This window comes from Pseudophryne corroboree, chromosome 2, assembly GCF_028390025.1.
Source record: "Pseudophryne corroboree isolate aPseCor3 chromosome 2, aPseCor3.hap2, whole genome shotgun sequence".
NCBI lineage: Eukaryota > Metazoa > Chordata > Amphibia > Anura > Myobatrachidae > Pseudophryne > Pseudophryne corroboree.
The window spans coordinates 916,455,566-916,476,304 of record NC_086445.1 but is presented as its reverse complement, the minus strand read 5'-3'; the positions used below and the strand labels follow the sequence as shown (position 1 = coordinate 916,476,304).

General features: G+C 45.8%; 1 protein-coding gene and 1 long non-coding RNA gene across 3 annotated transcripts in view; both read right to left on the bottom strand.

Moving 5' to 3' along the window:
* Window positions 1-372: 372 nt before the first annotated feature.
* Window positions 373-20,739, bottom strand: part of LOC135050031 (serine racemase-like) — a 63,499-nt gene continuing 43,132 nt past the window's right edge. The window contains exons 7-8 of one of the 2 annotated variants that reach the window (XM_063956130.1): window positions 2,038-2,262; window positions 373-708 (exon numbers count right to left, since the gene is read on the bottom strand). In XM_063956130.1, the coding sequence (XP_063812200.1) occupies window positions 526-708; window positions 2,038-2,262 (408 nt within the window). In that variant the 3' untranslated portion in view covers window positions 373-525. The remainder of the gene's footprint in view (window positions 709-2,037; window positions 2,263-20,739) is intronic. The other variant, XM_063956131.1, reaches the window with a different exon arrangement.
* On the bottom strand, window positions 2,369-19,171 carry LOC135050032 (uncharacterized). The gene is made up of 3 exons (XR_010241533.1): window positions 18,881-19,171; window positions 12,692-12,734; window positions 2,369-2,403 (listed from the first exon to the last, which is right to left on the bottom strand). It is a non-coding gene; the product is annotated as an uncharacterized LOC135050032 (long non-coding RNA).

The window sequence follows — 20,739 nt, the reverse complement described above, 5'->3', positions numbered from 1 at the left end:
ATCTGCAATATTTTCCCAAGGTGATCCTCCCACTATAGCGCACATTCTTTATATAAAGTAGTGACATACTTATAGCACAGTGCAACCCATGTCTCTCTCTCCATCCAGGAACACACAGACACATGAAGAGCCATTTAGATGGACAGCTGAAGTCACAAGACACTATTAATGAACCTGTATCAGTGTGTTTACCCTAAATGGACCTATGACCCACATGTGCCTGCCCCAGTCACCTGGTGAAGAATGAGTGGGAGATTGATATTGCGGAAGTGGATATGGATTAACTCTCGTTTTCTCCAGTCTTTATATATACACATTCTCTCTGCTTCGCCGAAGATCTGGTAGTCTATAAAGCGTCTGACATCTGGGATCTGTATTTATTTTTTAGAGATTTATTTTTGAAAGATATTTTAAAAATGTGTGAATTAAATGAAGCGATCAAAATTAAGGAAACTAATTGTATTGTCCTCATTTATAGTGAATGAAAGAAGATCTCCCCTGTGTTGGATCCTGCAGTGTTTGGTATCAAGGCTCCTTTAGCCAGTCTATGCTGCCCAAATCTACATTGCCTCCGCATAACACCACACATATGTTCTGTATGTCTCCCGCTGTCTCCTGGAAACGTCTTGAGAGAATGGCGGCTAAACCCAGGCCAGCTGTGGGCTCAATTACCAGCTTCATCCGCTCCCACACCATTCGTGTAGCACGCTGTGGGAGAGAACAGTGAACAGTATATGATTTGTAGACGGTGTTCAGACAGGTTACACATTCCCAGAAAATTGATAAGCTGCTTACTGACTTAGTACCTGATTCAGCGATGGACACAGAAGCGCAGCCGCCAAGTCTTAGTGATAATATGCAAATGCTGCAGGAGGTGCCTTGTGGAAATAGATACCTCCTGTGACGCTGTATCAGATCATTAGCGTGAACATTGAACAGCTCAGTAACTCTCAGGAAGGCTTGCAGTTTCACTCTGCCAGAGCTAATGCAATCACTAGCTTTGGCACACTAGCACTAAAGGTAAATTAAAAATACAATGTTCTACTGATATTGCATTGGGAGAACAACCATGACCTATTCCAAATTAAATCAAACCAGCTTTGAAGTAAAATGTGGTTGAGTCAGGAGACTGAACTGGTCCTTGTTGCTGTGTTGTATGTACCGAAAATGAGAAAGTTAGGATTAGCACATAAAGACTGTAAACAATAATGGTGTTATCACATGTGAAATATGCTTATTTTCCTCTCGCTGGTCTCAGTGATTGCACAAATTCAACCAGGAGGTGGCGCTCTACACTAGAGTCTACTTAAACGTTATATACCTTAGTGTGGGTACACATTAGACAATATATTGGTCATGGTTTCGGCTAGGGTACGCATCGTCTAATCTGTACTCAGCCTTACTCATTGTTTACAGAGATCTAAATGCCGGGCCTCATCTTTCTAAGGTTACAAAGTTGATAACGGGGAACTGAAATCAAAGTTCTTTTTTCCCTCAGAAGTGTTATTGGGGGTAATTCCAAGTTGATCGCAGCAGGAATTTTGATAGCAATTGGGCAAAACCATGTGCACTGCAGGGGAGGCAGATATAACATGTGCAGAAAGAATTAGATTTGGGAGGGTTATTTTATTTCTGTGCAGGGTAAATACTGGCTGCTTTATTTTTACACTGCAAATTAGATTGCAGATTGAACACACCACACCCAAATCTAACTCTCTCTGCACATGTTAAATCTGCCTCCCCTGCAGTGCACATGGTTTTGCCCAATTGCTATCAAAAATCCTGCTGCGATCAACTTGGAATTACCCCCATTGTTTCCAAACTACTCTTTTCCTAATATTTGTCTTTTCTCTGTTCTTCTGACACCGCAGCCTGGTGAATTTTTGAAAGTGCGGGGAACAGAACCTCAGTCTCGAAGGCAGCTGCCGTTGACACTTCGGTTATTTCAGTATTTTATAAATAAATAAATTGTAAGTAATAATATTACAGTTAAAATCCACAAGGCTGGTTACCCACTGTACAAATAGCAGCTATTACCTTTATTTCTTCTTCAGTCACTACAAACACATCATCCACCAGGTCCCTTATAATTGGCCAAGTATTCTGCCCAATGTTTGTCTTTACACCGTCTGCTATAGTGATTGGAGGCCGGGGATTAGCAGTCAGGATTCCGTTCATCTTTGAGCGATAGCAGTCATCTGCGTTAGATGGTTCAGCTGCATAGATTCTCACATCTGGTCTAATTGCCTGTGGGACAAAAGACTATGGGATATTAATAGGCAAGTAAACTCGCTCTTAGACATCACTATGCGTCAAAGTACTTCTAAACTTAATTATAGCTTGAAAAAAACTTAAATATTTATACTTACCTAAATCTGCCCAGTATGCTGCCTGCTCTGATCCCTAGACAGAGAAGCAACCAATAAGAAGCTTGCTTTCAATGTCTGTATAATACTAGATAAAAAGCTAACTGGTGATTTGTTGGTTCAGTGCATATTTTACAACTATGGGATCTATGTCTGCCACATTTTTAACAGTATGTATGTTGGAGAATTATGACTCACTTGCCATGTGGTAGTTGTACTTTGTTATTAAAGGAATGAAAAAAATCTACTAAAATATTATTTGTGAACAAACAAGTAAGGGGATGGTGCCCATATAGCAAAGTATTACTATATGATTTCTCTTTCAGGGATCACACGCTTCGCATGCAGAGGCGCAAAGTAATCCATAAAGCATAAAGTGGAACTCTGCTATAGAATGTTTATTAATACGAGTTAAAGGGAAATGTACATTTTAAATAGAATAAAGCAGTTTGCCTGCAGTAAGGGCCCTGGGAGATCTATTAGGCCTGGTCCTAGGGTGCTTGGCCATGCGTGTGAATGCTGTATCACCCAATGAAGGAGGTATGGCCATGCGGTCTAAGGGGAGGGGGGCATGTACCTCTGCAGCTCGGGCCTGGGTACATTGTACCCAGTCTTCCCCCACCCACATTCTTGCTGCCTCTGTAAAATATGCATCCTACATTCTATATCAGTCTATTTGTAAAGTCCAAGAACCTTGAAGAACAAACACGGCTGGAATGAGATCTTTGGCAAGTCCATTATACTCATCAGCACAAGGAAATGCACAAATACTGTACACGTTGTGTCTCTATAAAGTCTTCATCAGGGAGGTACAAAACCACGCTCCTTGCTTGTTTATATACGGTTTACACTTTGTAATTGGTAACTAAATGTCTATCAGAGTAACAAAGTACCTATTCCAGAGTTACTATAACAAAATATACAATAAAGAAGTACCTATAATTCAGTTCCATATTGTTGTAACAGTAACAATATGAACATCACTTGTAGAAATGACATGTCTAAATATGGTGGTTTAAATAAATACCACAGAACATTGTATACAGAAAAGGCCATATCAAAGAAATACTACAATGAATAAACAACAAAACTCTATTACTCCCAGAACCACCTTACTGGGGCATTATTTCAGTAATGGGGTAGCCAATGAGATTTTAAGGTACTAAAAGTTATATGAGAGGCTTATAAAATGAAACACCTGTTTATTTAAAGCAGTATACTTACACTATATTGATTCTACAAATCCTGTTAATATTAGAGGAGTTTGGTTGTCACAATATGGCATTCATATGTTTTCTTCTTTATTGCATGTATGTATACAGATCACAACACTGCAGGTGTGTTGTCACGTCTGGCAGGGTTTGAGGATCCGGCAGCTGAGATTTGCCCGAGGAGGTAGCAGGCTATGAATGAACCAGATGAGGGGGCTGGATATAGTTCCTTCGCATGGGACACGGAGCAATGAAGAACGTAGGCGGGGTTTGAGAGTCAATGGAAAGTATTTATTATGTACAGGGCTGAGGTAGGGAACTGAGGCTGAAGCACAATGGTTAAAGACGTGGCTGGAGACAAGGACTGTGGTAAACGAGGCTTGAAGATAATAATCTGCAGGCTGTGGTCAGTGGTACAAAGGCGTGGCTGGTGAAGGAGATCTGTGGAGTGTGGCTTGAAAGACGAGGCAGAAGACCCGGGGCCGACTGTGCCCAAAGAGTCTTACTGGACCGGGTTTTCCAGGAGCGCTTCCACAGGCAGTAGCAGGCAAGAAACGGCAGGGCTGCAGCAGCAACAGAGAACCGACCAAGCAGGATCAGGAGGAAGCAAGATACAGCAGGAATTCTGGGAGCACAGGCTAAAGCACCTACAACAGGGTTGTAACTTGAAGCACTGGCATCCCTGTCCTAAACCAGCCCCCTTTTATAGGGAGAGCTTCTCCTGGATTGGCTGGAAGAAACAGGAGACAGGAACTATGGGGGTCATTCCGAGTTGTTCGCTCGCAAGCTGCTTTTAGCAGCTTTGCACACGCTAAGCCGCCGCCTACTGGGAGTGAATCTTAGCTTATTAAAATTGCGAACGAAAGATTCGCAATATTGCGATAAGACATCTCTGTGCAGTTTCTGAGTAGCTCGAGACTTACTCGGCATCTGCGATCAGTTCAGTGCTTGTCGTTCCTGGGTTTGACGTCACAAACACACCCAGCGTTCGCCCAGACACTCCTCCGTTTCTCCAGCCACTCCCGCGTTTTTCCCAGAAACTGTAGCGTTTTTTCACACACACCCATAAAACGGCCAGTTTCCGCCCAGAAACACCCACTTCCTGTCAATCACATTACGATCACCAGAACGAAGAAAAAACCGTGAGTAAAATTCCTAACTGCATAGCAAATTTACTTGACGCAGTCGCAGTGCGGACATTGCGCATGCGCACTAAGCGGAAAATCGCTGCGATGCGAAGAAATTTACAGAGCGAACAACTCGGAATGACCCCCTATGCTTAAAACTTGGTCTCCAACATGGCGGCGCCCAGTAATGCAGACCTTTTTGCAAAGCCACATTGCTCGCTGCCCCTGGTCTCCAAGCAACGGTTCAGCAAGAGCGACCCGCTGTAGCGGCGTCCCGCCGTAACGAGCGGACCCCCTCACCTCCGCTACTGCTGCCCACGGATCCGGCGCAGCAGTCCACCTCCGCCGCTGCTCGCACAACGCCAAGGAAGCCAGCCCCGCGGCCCCAGCGTACCGGTAAGACTCCGGACGCTGACAGTACCCCCCCTTTTGCGGGTGGACTCCGGACACCTATGTGGTTTAGTTGGAAACTTGGCATGAAATGTCCGAAGAAGTCTTGGAGCACGGACATCCTCTGCATCTACCCAAGATCTCTCCTCTGGCCCATACCCTTTCCAATCAACAAGGTACTGGATGCGACCATAACGTCTGCGAGAATCGAGGATCTTGTGAATCTCAAATTCATCTCCATGTGCTGATTGGATCTTGGGTGATTTAGGCAGAGCGACTTTGAACCGATTAAGTACCAGTGGTTTTAAGAGAGAAATATGAAATGCATTAGGAATTCTTAACTGCGGAGGTAATTTCACTTTGTAAGCCACAGGATTCAACACTCTTTCGATTGGGTAAGGCCCGATAAATCTGAGAGCAAACTTTTTTGTAGGAACCTTTAATCTTAGGTTACGTGTGGAAACCCAAACCCGATCTCCTACCTTAAGGCTTGGTACAGCTTTTCGTTTCAGATCTGCATAGGTCTTATATCTCTTGGATGTCTTGAGCAAAGTCTTGTGAACTTGTTTCCAGGCTTCAGTAAATTGACGAAGTGTTGACTCTGCGGCCGGTACCTCAAGCGTAGGCAGAAGTTGGAAGTCAGGAACTCTTGGATGGTAACCATAATTAATGAAGAATGGAGAAGATTTTGTGGCAGAGTGATAAAGATTGTTATGGGCAAATTCTGCGAACGGGAGGAAGTCCAGCCAGTCGTCCTGTTAGGAGGACATGAATAAACGCAGAAAAGTCTCCAGATCCTGGTTCACTCTCTCTGTTTGACCCTCCGTTTGAGGATGATATCCTGAGGAGAAGTTTAATTTCACGCCAAGAGCAGAACATAGGGATCTCCAAAACCTGGCCACAAATTGAGGACCTCTATCAGACACGATCTCCTGGGGTAGACCATGGAGTCGAAAGATCTCTGCTATAAACAATTTTGCCAACTGGGATGCAGATGGAACATTAACCAGAGGAACAAAGTGTGCCATTTTAGAGAATCGGTCAACTATGACCCATACGGTGTTCCGCCCACCAGACATAGGTAAATCTGTAATAAAGTCCATAGAAATATGCGTCCATGGTCTTAGTGGTACCGGCAAAGGATGGAGTAACCCGGCTGGTGGACCTTTGGGACTTTTATGCTGGGCACATTTTGGACAGGCAGCTACGAATTCCTTAACGTCAGTCCTGAGATGAGGCCACCAGTAGGAGCGTTGAATGAATGTAAGTGTCTTATGACCGCCCGCATGGCCCATGAAGGAGGAGGAGTGAGCCCATGTAAGAAGTTTTTTGCGAAGATTTGGTGCAACGAAGATCTTCCCTGGAGGAGGAAGTGGAGAGGTATTAGTTGTAGAAAAAGAGGTGGATTCCAGGATAAATTGCTCTTTTGAACGGTCAGAGGGTTCTTCTGAACTTAGGGAGCGAGATAATGCATCTGCCTTTTTGTTGAGGGAACCTGGTCTGTAACTGAGTTTAAAATTAAAACGGGTAAAGAAGAGTGCCCATCTTGCTTGGCGTGGGTTCAGGCATCGGGCTGACTGTAGATACAGGAGGTTCTTGTGATCCGTGGTCACCGAAATTGGATGCTGAGCTCCCTCCAACAAATACCTCCACTCCTCAAAGGCCAACTTAATTGCCAGTAATTCCTGTTCCCCAATAGCGTAATTCTGTTCAGCGGGGGAGAATCTTCGCGAGAAGAATGCACAAGGATGGACCTTCTTGTCCTCGAAAAGCTGGGATAATACTGCTCCTACTCCTACAGTAGAGGCATCAACCTCCACCAAGAACGGACGGCTGAGATCGGGTTGTCGAAGAACTGGAGCAGTCGTGAAGGCCTCCTTTAAAGATGAAAAAGCTTCCAAAGCCTCCGGAGACCACTTGGCAGGATCAGCTCCCTTCCTAGTTAATGCGGTTATAGGAGCTATGACAGAAGAATAATTTTGAATGAATCTTTGGTAGAAGTTAGCAAACCCCAGGAAACGTTGAATTCCTTTAAGGGTAGCTGGAAGTGCCCAATCCTGAATCGCCTGGACTTTAGCGGGGTCCATCTGTAACCTCTGCCCTGAAAGAATGTAACCGAGGAATGGAATCGTGGATACTTCAAAGGTGCACTTCTCTAACTTACAGAATAACTGATTCCTTCGTAAACGAGTTAACACTTCTTTGACTTGTTCCCGGTGGGTCTTCAGATCCCTAGAAAAAATGAGGATGTCATCCAGATACACTACCAAGCAGTCATAGAGGAGATCTCTGAAGATTTCGTTAACGAACTCTTGAAAGACGGCTGGGGCGTTGCATAGGCCAAAAGGCATTACCAGGTATTCGTAATGGCCGTCGCGGGTATTAAATGCCGTCTTCCATTCGTCCCCTGGGCAAATATGTATAAGATTGTAGGCCCCCCGTAAGTCCAACTTAGTAAATACAGTAGCTCCTTTAACACGGTCGAACAGTTCTGGAATCAGAGGTAACGGATATCTGTTCTTAATTGTTATGTCATTGAGACCTCTATAGTCAATACAGGGCCGCAACCCCCCATCCTTCTATTTGACGAAGAAAAACCCTGCTCCGGCCGGAGATGTAGAAGACCTGATGAACCCTTTCTCCAAGTTCTCCCGTATATACTCCGACATGGCCTGTGTCTCGGGAAGTGAGAGAGGGTAAATTCAACCTCGGGGAGGAGTCTTACCGGGTACTAGCTCAATGGGACAATCCCAAGTACGATACGGAGGCAAGGTGTCCGCCCCATGCTTACTGAAAACATCTTGAAAAGATTGGTACTCCACAGGAAGGCTGGAAGGGTTGGAAGAACAGAGAGGTCTAACTGAAGGTAAACAGTTCTGAAAGCAGTCTTGTCCCCAAGAGAGAACATCCATAGTTTGCCAATCTATGTGGGGATTGTGTCTGATTAACCATGGAAACCCTAGGATTAGTTCATGAGAGGCTTTAGGAATTACAAGGTAAGAGATTTTTTCTTAATGGAGAACTCCGACCTTCATCTTGAGAGGAATAGTACGAAAGGATATAATACCCTCTGGGATATAACTTCCATCCACTGCGGTAACAGAAATGGTACGATCCAAAGGAACCGTTTGTATTCCAGATCGTTTGACCAGAGCTGACGTAATGAAGCTTTCGGCGGCTCCGGAGTCAAGTAGTGCAGGGATGAGAAGAGAAGTAGAAGGGAGCTCCAATTGGGTTAACAGGACAGACTCTTTCTTGGTATGTAATTCTGAGAATTCTCCTAGCTTGACCTCTCCAGCACAAACTAGGAGCGGGCGTTTCCCGGACGTAGACTGCAAGTTTTAACAAAGTGATCAGATGCACCACAATACAGGCAGAGGTTCCCTTGTCGCCGTCTCTGACGTTCTTCATTGGAGAGGTGGGAGCGATTAATCTGCATGGGTTCTTCCACAGTTGGTGATGATGGTGTTGGTGGAAGAACAACTCTAGGCTTAGGGCGATCTGACCGCAACCTCTCCATACAGCGTTCTCTGTACCTCAGATCTAACTTATTGCATAAAGAAATTAGTTTATCCAACTTATCAGGTATGTCCTGAGTTGCGAGGTCATCTTTGATTTTTTCGGAGAGACTGCTCCAGAAAGCTGCAATGAGAGCCTCCTCGTTCCAGTTCAGTTCTGAGGAAAGGGTGCGAAACTGGATCACGTACTGACTGACCGTACGCGTGCCCTGACGCAGGCGCAGGATCTCCAATGAGGCGGCAGAAGTCCTGCCCGGTTCGTCGAAGATTCTTCGAAAGGTGGCCATGAATTCTGGATAGTTGGATAAGATGGGATCCATCCTCTCCCACAAAGGTGAAGCCCATTCCAACGCTTGCCCGGTAAGTAAAGAAATTATATAGGCTACTTTGGTTCGTGCTGATGGGAAGTTGGCCGACTGTAGTTCGAACTGGATTTCGCACTGGTTAAGAAACCCGCGGCATTGTTTTGGATTCCCATCAAATTTACTGGGAGGTGGCAAATGCAAACGTGGAAGTGGTACTGGTACAGGAGGAAGCAGGACCGGAGGTGCCAATGTGGGAGCAGCTGTAGATACTTGAGATGCCGTCATGGCAACACAGAGAGAATCGAGACGTTCGGACATACTCTGCATGAACTGCACGATTTGAGATTGTGTGGCCTCCTGCTTACTTAAGCGAGACCAGATATCTGCAGTTGAATCCCCTCCTGAGGCCTGATCACCCGTCAAATCCATTGGGCCAGTGCTTACTGTCACGTCTGGCAGGGTTTGAGGATCCGGCAGCTGAGATTTGCCCGAGGAGGTAGCAGGCTATGAATGAACCAGATGAGGGGGCTGGATATAGTTCCTTCGCATGGGACACGGAGCAATGAAGAACGTAGGCGGGGTTTGAGAGTCAATGGAAAGTATTTATTATGTACAGGGCTGAGGTAGGGAACTGAGGCTGAAGCACAATGGTTAAAGACGTGGCTGGAGACAAGGACTGTGGTAACCGAGGCTTGAAGATAATAATCTGCAGGCTGTGGTCAGTGGTACAAAGGCGTGGCTGGTGAAGGAGATCTGTGGAGTGTGGCTTGAAAGACGAGGCAGAAGACCCGGGGCCGACTGTGCCCAAAGAGTCTTACTGGACCGGGTTTTCCAGGAGCGCTTCCACAGGCAGTAGCAGGCAAGAAACGGCAGGGCTGCAGCAGCAACAGAGAACCGACCAAGCGGGATCAGGAGGAACCAAGATACAGCAGGAATCCTGGGAGCACAGGCTAAAGCACCTACAACAGGGTTGTAACTTGAAGCACTGGCATCCCTGTCCTAAACCAGCCCCCTTTTATAGGGAGAGCTTCCCCTGGATTGGCTGGAAGAAACAGGAACTATGCTTAAAACTTGGTCTCCAACATGGCGGCGCCCAGTAATGCAGACCTTTTTGCAAAGCCACATTGCTCACTGCCCCTGGTCTCCAAGCAACGGTTCAGCAAGAGCGACCCGCTGTAGCGGCGTCCCGCCGCCACGAGCGGACCCCCTCACCTCCGCTACTGCTGCCCATGGATCCGGCGCAGCAGCACACCTCCGCCGCTGCCCGCACAACGCCAAGGAAGCCAGCCCCACGGCCCCAGCGTACCGGTAAGACTCCGGACGCTGACATGTGTTATTCGTTGCAGGCAATGGGGTCAAGTACACTATCAAACATAAGTGAGTGCCGGGCTTTTTCTTGTATGTATGTATGTGTATATATTTTAGCGCAATTATGAGCCCTGACACTCCGGTTGTGAAGTTACTAGCTGTGGTGGCCTCCTTGTGGGTGCTGTCCCACCATACGATATATACCAGAGATAGAGGCGGCACTCACAGACTTTCCATATAGGTAAATACACCCATCCAGGTGTGTGCTTTTATTAAGTACAGGTAACGCATCCCCTTCCTCGTCTGACACACTAGCTGCATACGCGTGCATCGCTACGGGATGAGGATGGTAAATTAGAATTATAGTTGATCATTAATTTACGTTGGTTGGAGATCTAGTATATAGGTATATCTTGTTTCCCTGACCAACTTTGTGTAGTGGCCAGATCCCTTTTTGGCCCCCCAAGGGACCCTGCTCTTCCCCCTATACAACTCTCAGTCTGTGGCTTCTTGCTGCCTCCATTCCCTCCTCACATCGTGTTAGTGCTCCTGTGAAATGATCAATTTATTGACAGTTTCTTATATAGCGCAGCACATTATGCATCTCCTGATATACTCTGTGCTGCTGGGGAACCCTGCTACTTCCACTATATAACTCTGTGTGTGGGTTTGTGCTACCACCATTCCCCTCCTCACATCATGTCACTGCCCCTGTCACATGCAGCCCTGTCCTGGCTGACATATCATGCATCTCCTAATATACTCTGTGCTGCTGGGGACCCTGCTCTTCCCACTATATAACTCTCAGCATGTGGCTTCCTGCTACCTCCATTTCCCTCCTCACATTATGTCACTGTCACATGCAGCCCTGTCGTCACATATCATGCACGTCCTGATATAGTCTGAGCTGCTGGCCCACCCCTAGGGGTGCTATGGGTGTGTTACCCCCACAGTGTTTGTTCCCAGAGTGTAAGTCATATGTGTACAAAGTTTGGTGTAAATTGCACCAGGCATTGCAGAGTTATGCTGTCTGCTGAAATACTCTGTGCTGCTGCTTCGCCCCTAGGGGTGCCAGGGGTGTCTTACCCCCACAGTGTTTATTCCCAGAACGTATGTCATGTGTGTAGCAAGTTTGGTGTAAATTGGTCCAGGCATTCCAGAGTTATGCTGTCCCCTGATATACTCTCTGCTGCTGTCCCACCCCTAGGGGTGTCTTACACCCAGAGCGTTTGTTCCCAGATTGTAAGTCATATGTGTACCAAGTTTGGTGTCCCCCCCTAGTGTTTGTTCCCAGATTGTAAGTCAGATGTGTACCAAGTTTGGTGTAAATTTGTCCAGGCTTTCCGAAGTTATGCTGTCTCCTGATATACTCTGTGCTGCTGCCCCCTCTAGGGGTGTGTTACTACCACAGTGTTTGTTCCCAGATTATAAATCATATGTGTACCAAGTTCGGTGTAAATTGCTGCGGGCACTCCGTAGTTGTGCTGGAACATACATACATCCATATTTGCAAATTTCCATGGATGGACAGTGACATTTGTAAAAACGGTTCTTAGCAAGCACCTGGGACCTAAGGAGAGGCTACCTGCCAAATTTCAAGATTGCAGGCCTTGTGGTTTAAGAGATTTCATGATGAGTGATTCAACCTTTTTTGACAAATTTTATATATATATATATATATATATATATATATATATATATATATATATTTTAGACACACACACAGTACAGTGCAAAAGTTTTAGGTGTGTGTGGAAAAAATGCTGCAAATTAGGAATGCTTTCCAAAATGGAAGTGTTAATAGTTTATTTTTATCAGTTAACAAATTGAATGAACAGAGGAGATATCTAAATCGAATCAATATTTGGTGTGACCACCATTTGCCTTCAAAACAGCATCCATTCTTCTAGGTACCCTTGCACACAGGTTTTGAAGGAACTCGTCAGGGAGGTTGTTCCAATCATCTTGGAAAAGTAACCACAGATCTCCTGTGTATAAGTAATAAATGTCTGCGCTGTAAATGGAGGGTTAATTTTAAGCTGCTCCACAAAAACAGTAGTAATATGTGATAATAAAATAACAGAGCGCTTGTAGTTAGTTATGTGTATGCAAAACCTGGAAAAAAAAAGAATAAGACTAGTGTTTCTGTTTTCAGCTCTTTTCAGAGTGTGTTAAAAATAGGATTTTGGAATTTACCAGATAAATCCTTTTGTTTGAATCCACAGGGGGCACTGGAGTACTCTTGGGATATGGACGGGGCGTTAGCAGAGATAGGCACATTTAAATATTTAAATTAGTAACCCTCAACTCCCTCCATACTCCCACGATGCCTCAGTGTTTTTTACTGAGCCGAACAGGAGCGAGAGAGGATGAACAATGGAGAATTATAACGACAATAGATAACAATCACCTTAACATTTCAACAAGTCGGTGAGAATGTGTTACCATAAGATTTACTGAACTTACCACAAGTCAGGTGAAACTGCTCTGGGTAGGCGTCCAGTGCCTCCTGTTGATTTAAAGAAAAGGATTTATTGTGTAAGTACCAAAATCCTATTTTCTTTTCATGCACTAGGGATCACTGGAGTACTCTTAGGACGTACCTAAGTTTTCCCCTTGGGCGGGAGAGCTGGTTGGCACCTGTAACAGTAGGCGGCCAAAGCTAGATGCTGATGCCGCAAACGTATCAAACTTGTGAAAGCGCACAAACGTGTGTACTGATGACCATATAGCTGCACGGCAAAGTTGCGTCGTAAAAGCTCCACCACCTGCTGCCCATGACGTTACCACTGAACGCGTGGAATGTGCTGAAATGGATGCAGGTGGTTGTAGACTAGCATGAAAGTAAGCTTGACAAATGGTCAGCTTAATCCCTCTAGCCAAAGTCTGTTTGGAAGCTGGCCAACCTATCTTGACTGCATAATAGAGAACACACAATGTATCCGTTTTACGTACTGTTGATATTTGGGCTACATAAAACGCGAAGTGCGTGTACCACATCCAAAGTTGCTGGAGTTCCTGAACCTTCTGAGAAAACAGGAACTACAATTGGTTGATTGATGTGAAAAGAATATACTACCTTTGGTAGAAAAGTGGGATTTGTCTGAAGTTCCGCTCTGTCATCATGAAACACCAGATATGGTGGTTTGCAGGACAACGCACCTAACTCTGAAACACTCCTTGGCGAAGCTAAGGCTAATAGAAAAACTGTTTTCCAAGGTAGAAACTTAACATCCACTTGTAAGGGTTCAAAAGTTGAAGACTGCAAAAAATCTAAAACTAGATTCTGGTCCCATGGACATGTAGGTGGTATGAATGGAGATTGAACTCTAAGGACACCTTGCAGGAAAGTGTGAACTGTTGGCAAAAGAGCCAAACACCTTTGAAAGAAAATTGATAAGGCAGAGACCTGCACCTTTAGTGTAGCTAAACATAGTCCTCCACCTAACCCCGCCTGTAAAAATAGCAAAAGACGTGATAACTTGAAAGAAGATGTCGGAAACTTCAGAGCTTCACACCAACCTATATAAGCTTACCAAATCCATTGATAATGAGCTGCTGTAACTGGCTTCCTAGCACGGAACATGGTTGGTATAACTGACTCTGGAATGCTCTCTCGTCAAGAGAGCGGTTTCAACCGCCACCCCGTCAAACGCAGCTGCGCTAAATCGGGGTAAAGCAACGGTCCCTGTTGTAGTAGGTCTGGACATAGCGGAAGAGGACACAGTTCGTCTGTGAGTAGACCGCGGAGATCCAAGAACCACGCTCTCCGAGGCCAAGGAGGCGCCACTAGTATGACGGTCGTGGAATCTCTTTTGATCTACTTTAGCAACCGAGGAAGCAGCGGAAATGGTGGAAATAGATACAGGAGGCTGTAAAGTCGCGCTATTGTGAGATAATCCACTGCCACTGCCTTTGGATCTCTTGTTCTGGACACATCCTGGGGTGTTTGATGATTTTGTTGAGATGCCATTAGATCTACCTGTGGGTAACCCCACCGCTGGACCAACATCTGGAACACTTCTGGATTTAAAGCCCATTCTCCTGGATAGAGGAAATCCTGACGGTTGATATAATCTGCTTCCCAGTTGTCCACTCCTGGAACGAACACTGCCAACAATATCACTTGGTGATGCTCGGCCCAATTCAGGAATCGAGCAACTTCTTGCATGGCCATGCGACTTCGAGACCCTCCTTGCTTGTTGATGTATGAGACTGCCGTCACGTCGTCTGACTGAACCTTAACAGTCTGAGACTGGAGCATGTGGACTGCCTCTCGCAGCGCATTGTAAATTGCCCTGAGTCTAAGGACATTTATTGACAGTAATTTTTCTCGGTCTGACCATAGACCCTGAAGCTGCTGACCACTGCTCCCCAACCTCTGAGACTTGCGTCCGTTTTCAGAATTACCCAATTCCAGACTCCAAACCTTTTTCCCGCGGTGAGATTGGGTATGTGGAGCCACCAGAATAGTGATACTCTGGCCCTTGGAGACAACTTCACTATCTAATGAATTTATAGATGAGAGCCTGACCACTGTGCTAGAAGATCCAATTGAAAAAGACGTGAGTGAAATCTTCCGAACTGGATTGCTTCGAAAGACTCCACCATCTTTCCTAACAGTCGAATGCACAAATGCACCGAGACTGTCTGTGGTTTGAGCACTTACTGTTCCAGATGACGAATAATTTGTGCTTTCTGTTCTGGCAGGTAAATTTGTTGATCCCCCGTATCCAGAATCATTCCTAGAAATTGAATAGAGACGGGACCAGGCTTGATTTTTTGAAGTTGACAATCCAACCGTTCTGAACTAGTACATTGTACATCAGTAAGGCTTTTTGAAGGAGTATTTGTTGAGACGGAGCCTTGATAAGAAGGTCGTCTTAGTACGGAACAATTATCACTCCCAGGGATCTGAGATGAGCTATCATAACAGACATCACCTTTGTGAATACCTGAGGCGCTGATCAGGGCCGTCTTTTCATATGGGCTCTTGTCCAAGGGCCCCAGGAGTATAAGGGCCCTAGGCTGATAGCTGAGGGTCCCCTCTTTCCAGGGTTACCAGATTTTTGAAAATCGGCCCTAGGGAACCAGAGATATCCGACTTCAAAGCAGTAGACCCCATCCAAGCCTGTTAATTGCTTTTCCTAGCCAGATATCTCAGGCTCTGTATGACTTAGAGTTTTTCTGAGGGTTCATTTCAAAAGCTGGGACTCTCCACTTTCGTTGGACACTAGCAGCTTGTCTCTACTATGCCAAGAACCGGAGATATCAGCCTTCACGCAGCTGGTCCCTGCTCCAGCTCCACACGTCTAATATGCAGTTTTATATATTTGATGGTGGATTGTTCTGGCTCCTGAACTCTGATCCCCAAGTCCCCAGTATCTCCTGACAAGTGATACACTCTTATTTTTTTATCCCATTCAAAGCTAATAAATCTTTTTTCAGGAACTTGAGATATCTGCAGTCAAGCAAGCTGCTGTCTCACCAGAAAATAATGAATATTAAGCCCACTCCACTATCAACCCCTCCCTTACGTATTAAACACCCCCTCCACCCTGGAAGTCCACCAGGCCCCTTCATTCAGCCCAATGCCACTTCTACAGTTTAGTGTTCTCCTTCCCACCCCATCTGTGCAGTAAAGGAGTAATTAGCAGAAATTACTGCTCCAGGTCCTACATGCTGAGCGGACGATAGAACACCCCCTACCGCTCGCAGGACATCAAAGCTGCCGCTGATAGCACCCCCCACCCATGGAGGATGGGTAGGGGCCCCAGTGCATTGCTGTGCCCAGGGGCCCACACTGCTGTTAAGACGGCCCTGGCGCTGATGAGGCCAAACGGTTGTGCCTGAAATTGATAATGGTTGTGTTGTAATGCAAACCTTAAGTACGCTTGATGCAGTGGCCAAATTGGAATGTGTAAGTACGCATCCTTGAGATCCAACGAAATCGAATTCCTGTGGTTCTAAACCTGCAATCACTGACCACAGGGATTCCATCTTGAATTTGTAGTAAGTGACGTACTGATTTAGCCCTTTGAGGTTCAATATCGGTCTGACCGAGCCGTCCGGCTTTGGTACTACAAAAAGATTTGAGTAATAACCTTGACCCTGTTGATGAACTGGAAACTGAATCAAAACTGCTGAATCTACGTGAGACTGAATCGCGGTCTGCAGAACCGCCTTTTTGTCTCCTGACACAGGCAGGCCTGTCTTGAAAAACCGCATTGGTGGTACACAATCGAACTCTATTTTGTAACCTTTGAATACTAAATTGCGGATCTACCCATCAGTGGATGTCTGAAACCATGCCAAGTGAAACTATTGAAGGCGTGCTCCCATAACTGAGGACCAGAGATGGGCTGGAAGCCCGTCATGCTAATGGCTTGTCAGCGGCCTTTGTGTACTGACGACAGTTAGTGGTTTGTTGAAAACCAAGTCCTCTACCATGTCTACTCTGTATGGTTGTTCCTCTAGCACGGCCTCGAAAGGACTGAGGTCTAAAAGATTTGAACGCTGGTCCAGCGTATTTCATTTTAGGAACTGGTGTGGGCAATTGCAGGAAACAGGCTTTCCCCCAGTACCCTGAGAAATTAATTTGTCCAATTCAGGACCAAATAACATATCACAAGTGTAAGGCAATGCTTCTATTCCTCGTTTTGATGCTGCCTGCCAAGAAAGCAGCCAAAGCGCCAGTCGGGCCGCAATTAGTGAAGCTGAAAGCCGAGAACTAACCTGGCCGACGTCCATAGAAGCCGTACCTAAATACTCAGCCGGTTCACAAATGTGATCAGCAAGAGGTATAAGCTGGTCTAAGGAAAGATCCTGTTGTAGGCATAACTTGAGCTGTGTTGCCCATGCAACTACAGCCTTGTTAACCAAAACTCCAACTAAAGCAGGTCTAAGCAACACCCCTACTGCTGTATACAATGACTTTAGCATAGCTTCTAGCTTACGCTCTGAAGGGTCTTTAAGCGTTGTTGCAGCTGGGACTGGAATGGTTAACTTCTTGGAAAGTTTTGGAACTGAGGAATCCACTGGTGGTGGATTTTCCCATTTAGTTGTCATAGACTCTGGGAGCGGGTAGTTCGACAGAAACCGCCTAGGCAAAGAAAACCGTTTATCTGGATTTTTCCATGCTTCCATTAACTGCTTATTAAGAGAATCTGAATAAGGAAAACACACAGTTGCCCTCTGTTTTTTTTTTAGCAAATAAAACTTCAACATTTGATAGAGGTTCCTTAGTCTTAGTAAAATTTAGTACCTGGAGTACTGCTCTGATGAGATTATCAATGGCCGGGCTATCAGTAACCTCACTATCCGACTCCTGGCCCAATTCACCTTCCTTTTGTTCCTCCTTAGATATAAGGTCTGGCATTGAATCGTCAGAATGCAACACAGCTGAAACCGGTAAATTATGAGACAAGTGATGACTACTCGTAGGAACTGAGCTTTACCTGGACTTTTGTAAACCATGCAAAGTCCTTGACGTATCCTGGGCCCACTCTGGCAGCTCAGACGGTATTAACCTAGAATCAGACCTAGCCACCTCACGATCCTTTTTTCGCGCAGCGGCCAACTCTGACTTTAACTCAGTCATCATACCTGCCGTCATCGCCCAAAGAGGATCAGTATTTGGACCCGTATTTGCAAGGCACACTGTGCAAGTGGAAGTTCCATCAGGTAACACACTCACAGACATCGCAAACAAGCTGCTTTTTTGATTTTGCATTAGCTTTACTCATCATGCAGACAGACCGGTATACAGTCCCCATGACTCAGTCAAAAATGTAATCAAAGTGTGTAAAAGCCAGAAGTGCACAGCACCTGAAACACACTAAATTTGTGAAATATGTGCTTCACAGAAATTCCTACCAACACCCCGGCACCCTCCAGTGGCTGTGTGTTGTAGGACTGAGCAAGTTCCTGTAGAAAGAAACAGGAAGTCATTTAAAATAGCGTCCAGCCATGTGCTTATTATTATTATTATTTTTTTTTTAAATATACTAACTTCATAAACAGGGAAATCATGGGTTTAATAGCCTGTTCTATTGCTTAGAAGTGCTAAATAGTAAGCACATTGTCCGTGGCTGGCCCTTATCGTGAAGGAGCCTCTGGACCAGGGCTGCTATCATACCTGATCCCATCGCCCAGACTGCAGTGATCCGTGGCTAGTGAACAGGAAGCCGGGCGCCGGCGGCTCTAACTAAGTGGCAGTCACTACACGCCCCGGCTAGCATGTAGATATATAAGCCGGGCAACGGCGGCTTTAACGAAGATGCCCTGCTGAGTGTGCTAACTGCGGCGGCCGCTGGACGTCCTGGCTAGCATGGATTAAAAAAGCCGGGTGCCGGTGGCACTAACTATGCGGCAACCGCTAGACACACCGCTGAGTGCTACATGCGGCGGCTGCTGGACGCCCCGGCTAGCCGGAAATGAGGCGGGCGCAGTTACATAATTACATAATTCCCCCTGCAGCGGCTACATAGAAGGAAACAGGGGACAGGGAAGTCGGGCACAGGCATAGAGGGAGCCTGGGGAAAGGGAACCCTGCGTACAGCACTGAGCTGTGGCAGCGTCCTATAAACAGCAGAGACCCTTACATAAACCCCACATATGGAGCGGTGTCAGCGTGAGCGGACCACCTGCTCTTACCTATGCTGGCGGAATCTGGAGACTGACTGGGCTTCTCTGTTAAGCACCGACCTGCTCCCTGCAGCCAAAGCTGTGTATGCGGTCTACTGCGGGGTTTCTTAAACAAGCACCGACAAGCCGTTTGGCGCTGCTAGCAGCGCTCACACAGACCCGGACCCTTGCTTCTTGATAAGCTGGGAAGGGCTGTGTCTTAGTGTAAAATAGTAAGAATAAAAATATAAAATAAAATCTGGAGTCTTCCAGATGTGCCTTTTTCCTGTGAGGCACAAAAAAAACAGGCATCGTGGAGTATGGAGGGTTACTAATTTAAATATTTAAATGCCTATGCCTGATAACGCCCCATCCATATCCCAAGAGTACTCCAGTGACTCCTAGTGGATGAAAAAGAGTCCACTGTTTTAATGATTGAGGATCGGGGTTCCGATATGTTACCGTTGATGGATGAGTGGGAACATGTTCAGGTACTGGGTGCAACCAGTTGTGACACACACAGACAGGAACTTTCTGTGTGTGTCGTATATATTAGTTGCACCTTGCAGCAGCAGGGCATTGCGCCTTACGTCTCATGTATAACGAGGAACAGTTGGTTTAGCGCACAGTTTGAGAGCATCCACTATGAAGTAAGGAGATCGCGAGCACCTGCCGCCGACGGGCGGATAAGGAAAGCCGCACGAGGGAACCAGCCGGGAGCTGCTCAAAGCAGCCAGCTGGGAGCCGTATACAACAGCCAGCGGAGAGCCGCTCACAGGTACGATTAATAGGGACAGTTAGTTTGTCAGAGTACCTGATCATGCTCCCACTCATCCATCAACAGTAAGATATCGGAACCCAGCTCCTCAATCATAAAAACAGTGGACTCTTTTTTTTTAACACAGTCTGAAAAGAGCTGTTAACAGAAACACTAGTCTTATTCTTTTTTTCTCTTCAGATTTTGCGTACACATAACGAATTACCAGCGCTCTGTTATTTTATTATCACAGATCTATTGTGGCTGTAGGCTTGCTCAAATCCTTCTGTCACTTCATGTAATCCCAGACAGACTCAATGTTGAGATCGGGGCTCTGTGGGGGCCATATCATCACTCCCTTGTTCTTCTTTACACTAAAGATAGTTCTTAATGACATTGGCTGTATGTTTGGGGTCATTGTCCTACTGCAGAATAAATTTGTAGCCAATCAGACGTCTCCCTGATGGCACTGCATGACGGATGAGTCACTGCCTGTATTTCTCAGTATTGAAGCACAAAGAAACGAGCAACGTTGAGGATCGTAGATGCAGTGGCACTTGTCAGCCAAGGAAACTTAATCAGATGGAAGACACATCATGCTTACTTCCCTTAGAAATCTGAAGATGTCCAGCAAGTTCATCAGTACAGAGCTAGCAGAAACCAGTGGGACCCAGATACACCCATTTACTGTTCGGAGACGTTTGGTTAGAAATGGTTGTCATGGAAGAATTATGACCAGAAAAGCCATACTTTTGATGTGGAAACAAATCCAAATGACTCAACTATGCGTAAAAACATAGGAACTGGACTGCAGAAAAATGGCAGCAGGTACTCCTGGACTGATGAGTAAAAATTTTAAATATTTGGCTGTAACAGAACAGTAACAGTGAACCATGGATGTAGGTTTCTTGCAAGTTCGGGCGGCATTTCACCAAAAGGAGTTGGGGATTTGGTCAGGATTAATGATGTCCTCAATGCTGAGAAATACAGGCAGGTACTTATCCATCATGCAGTACCATCTGGGAGGCATCTGATTGGCTCAAATTTATTCTGCAGCAGGACATTGACCCCAAACATACATCCAATGTCATTAAGAACTATCTTCAGCATAAAGAAGAATGAGTCCTGGATG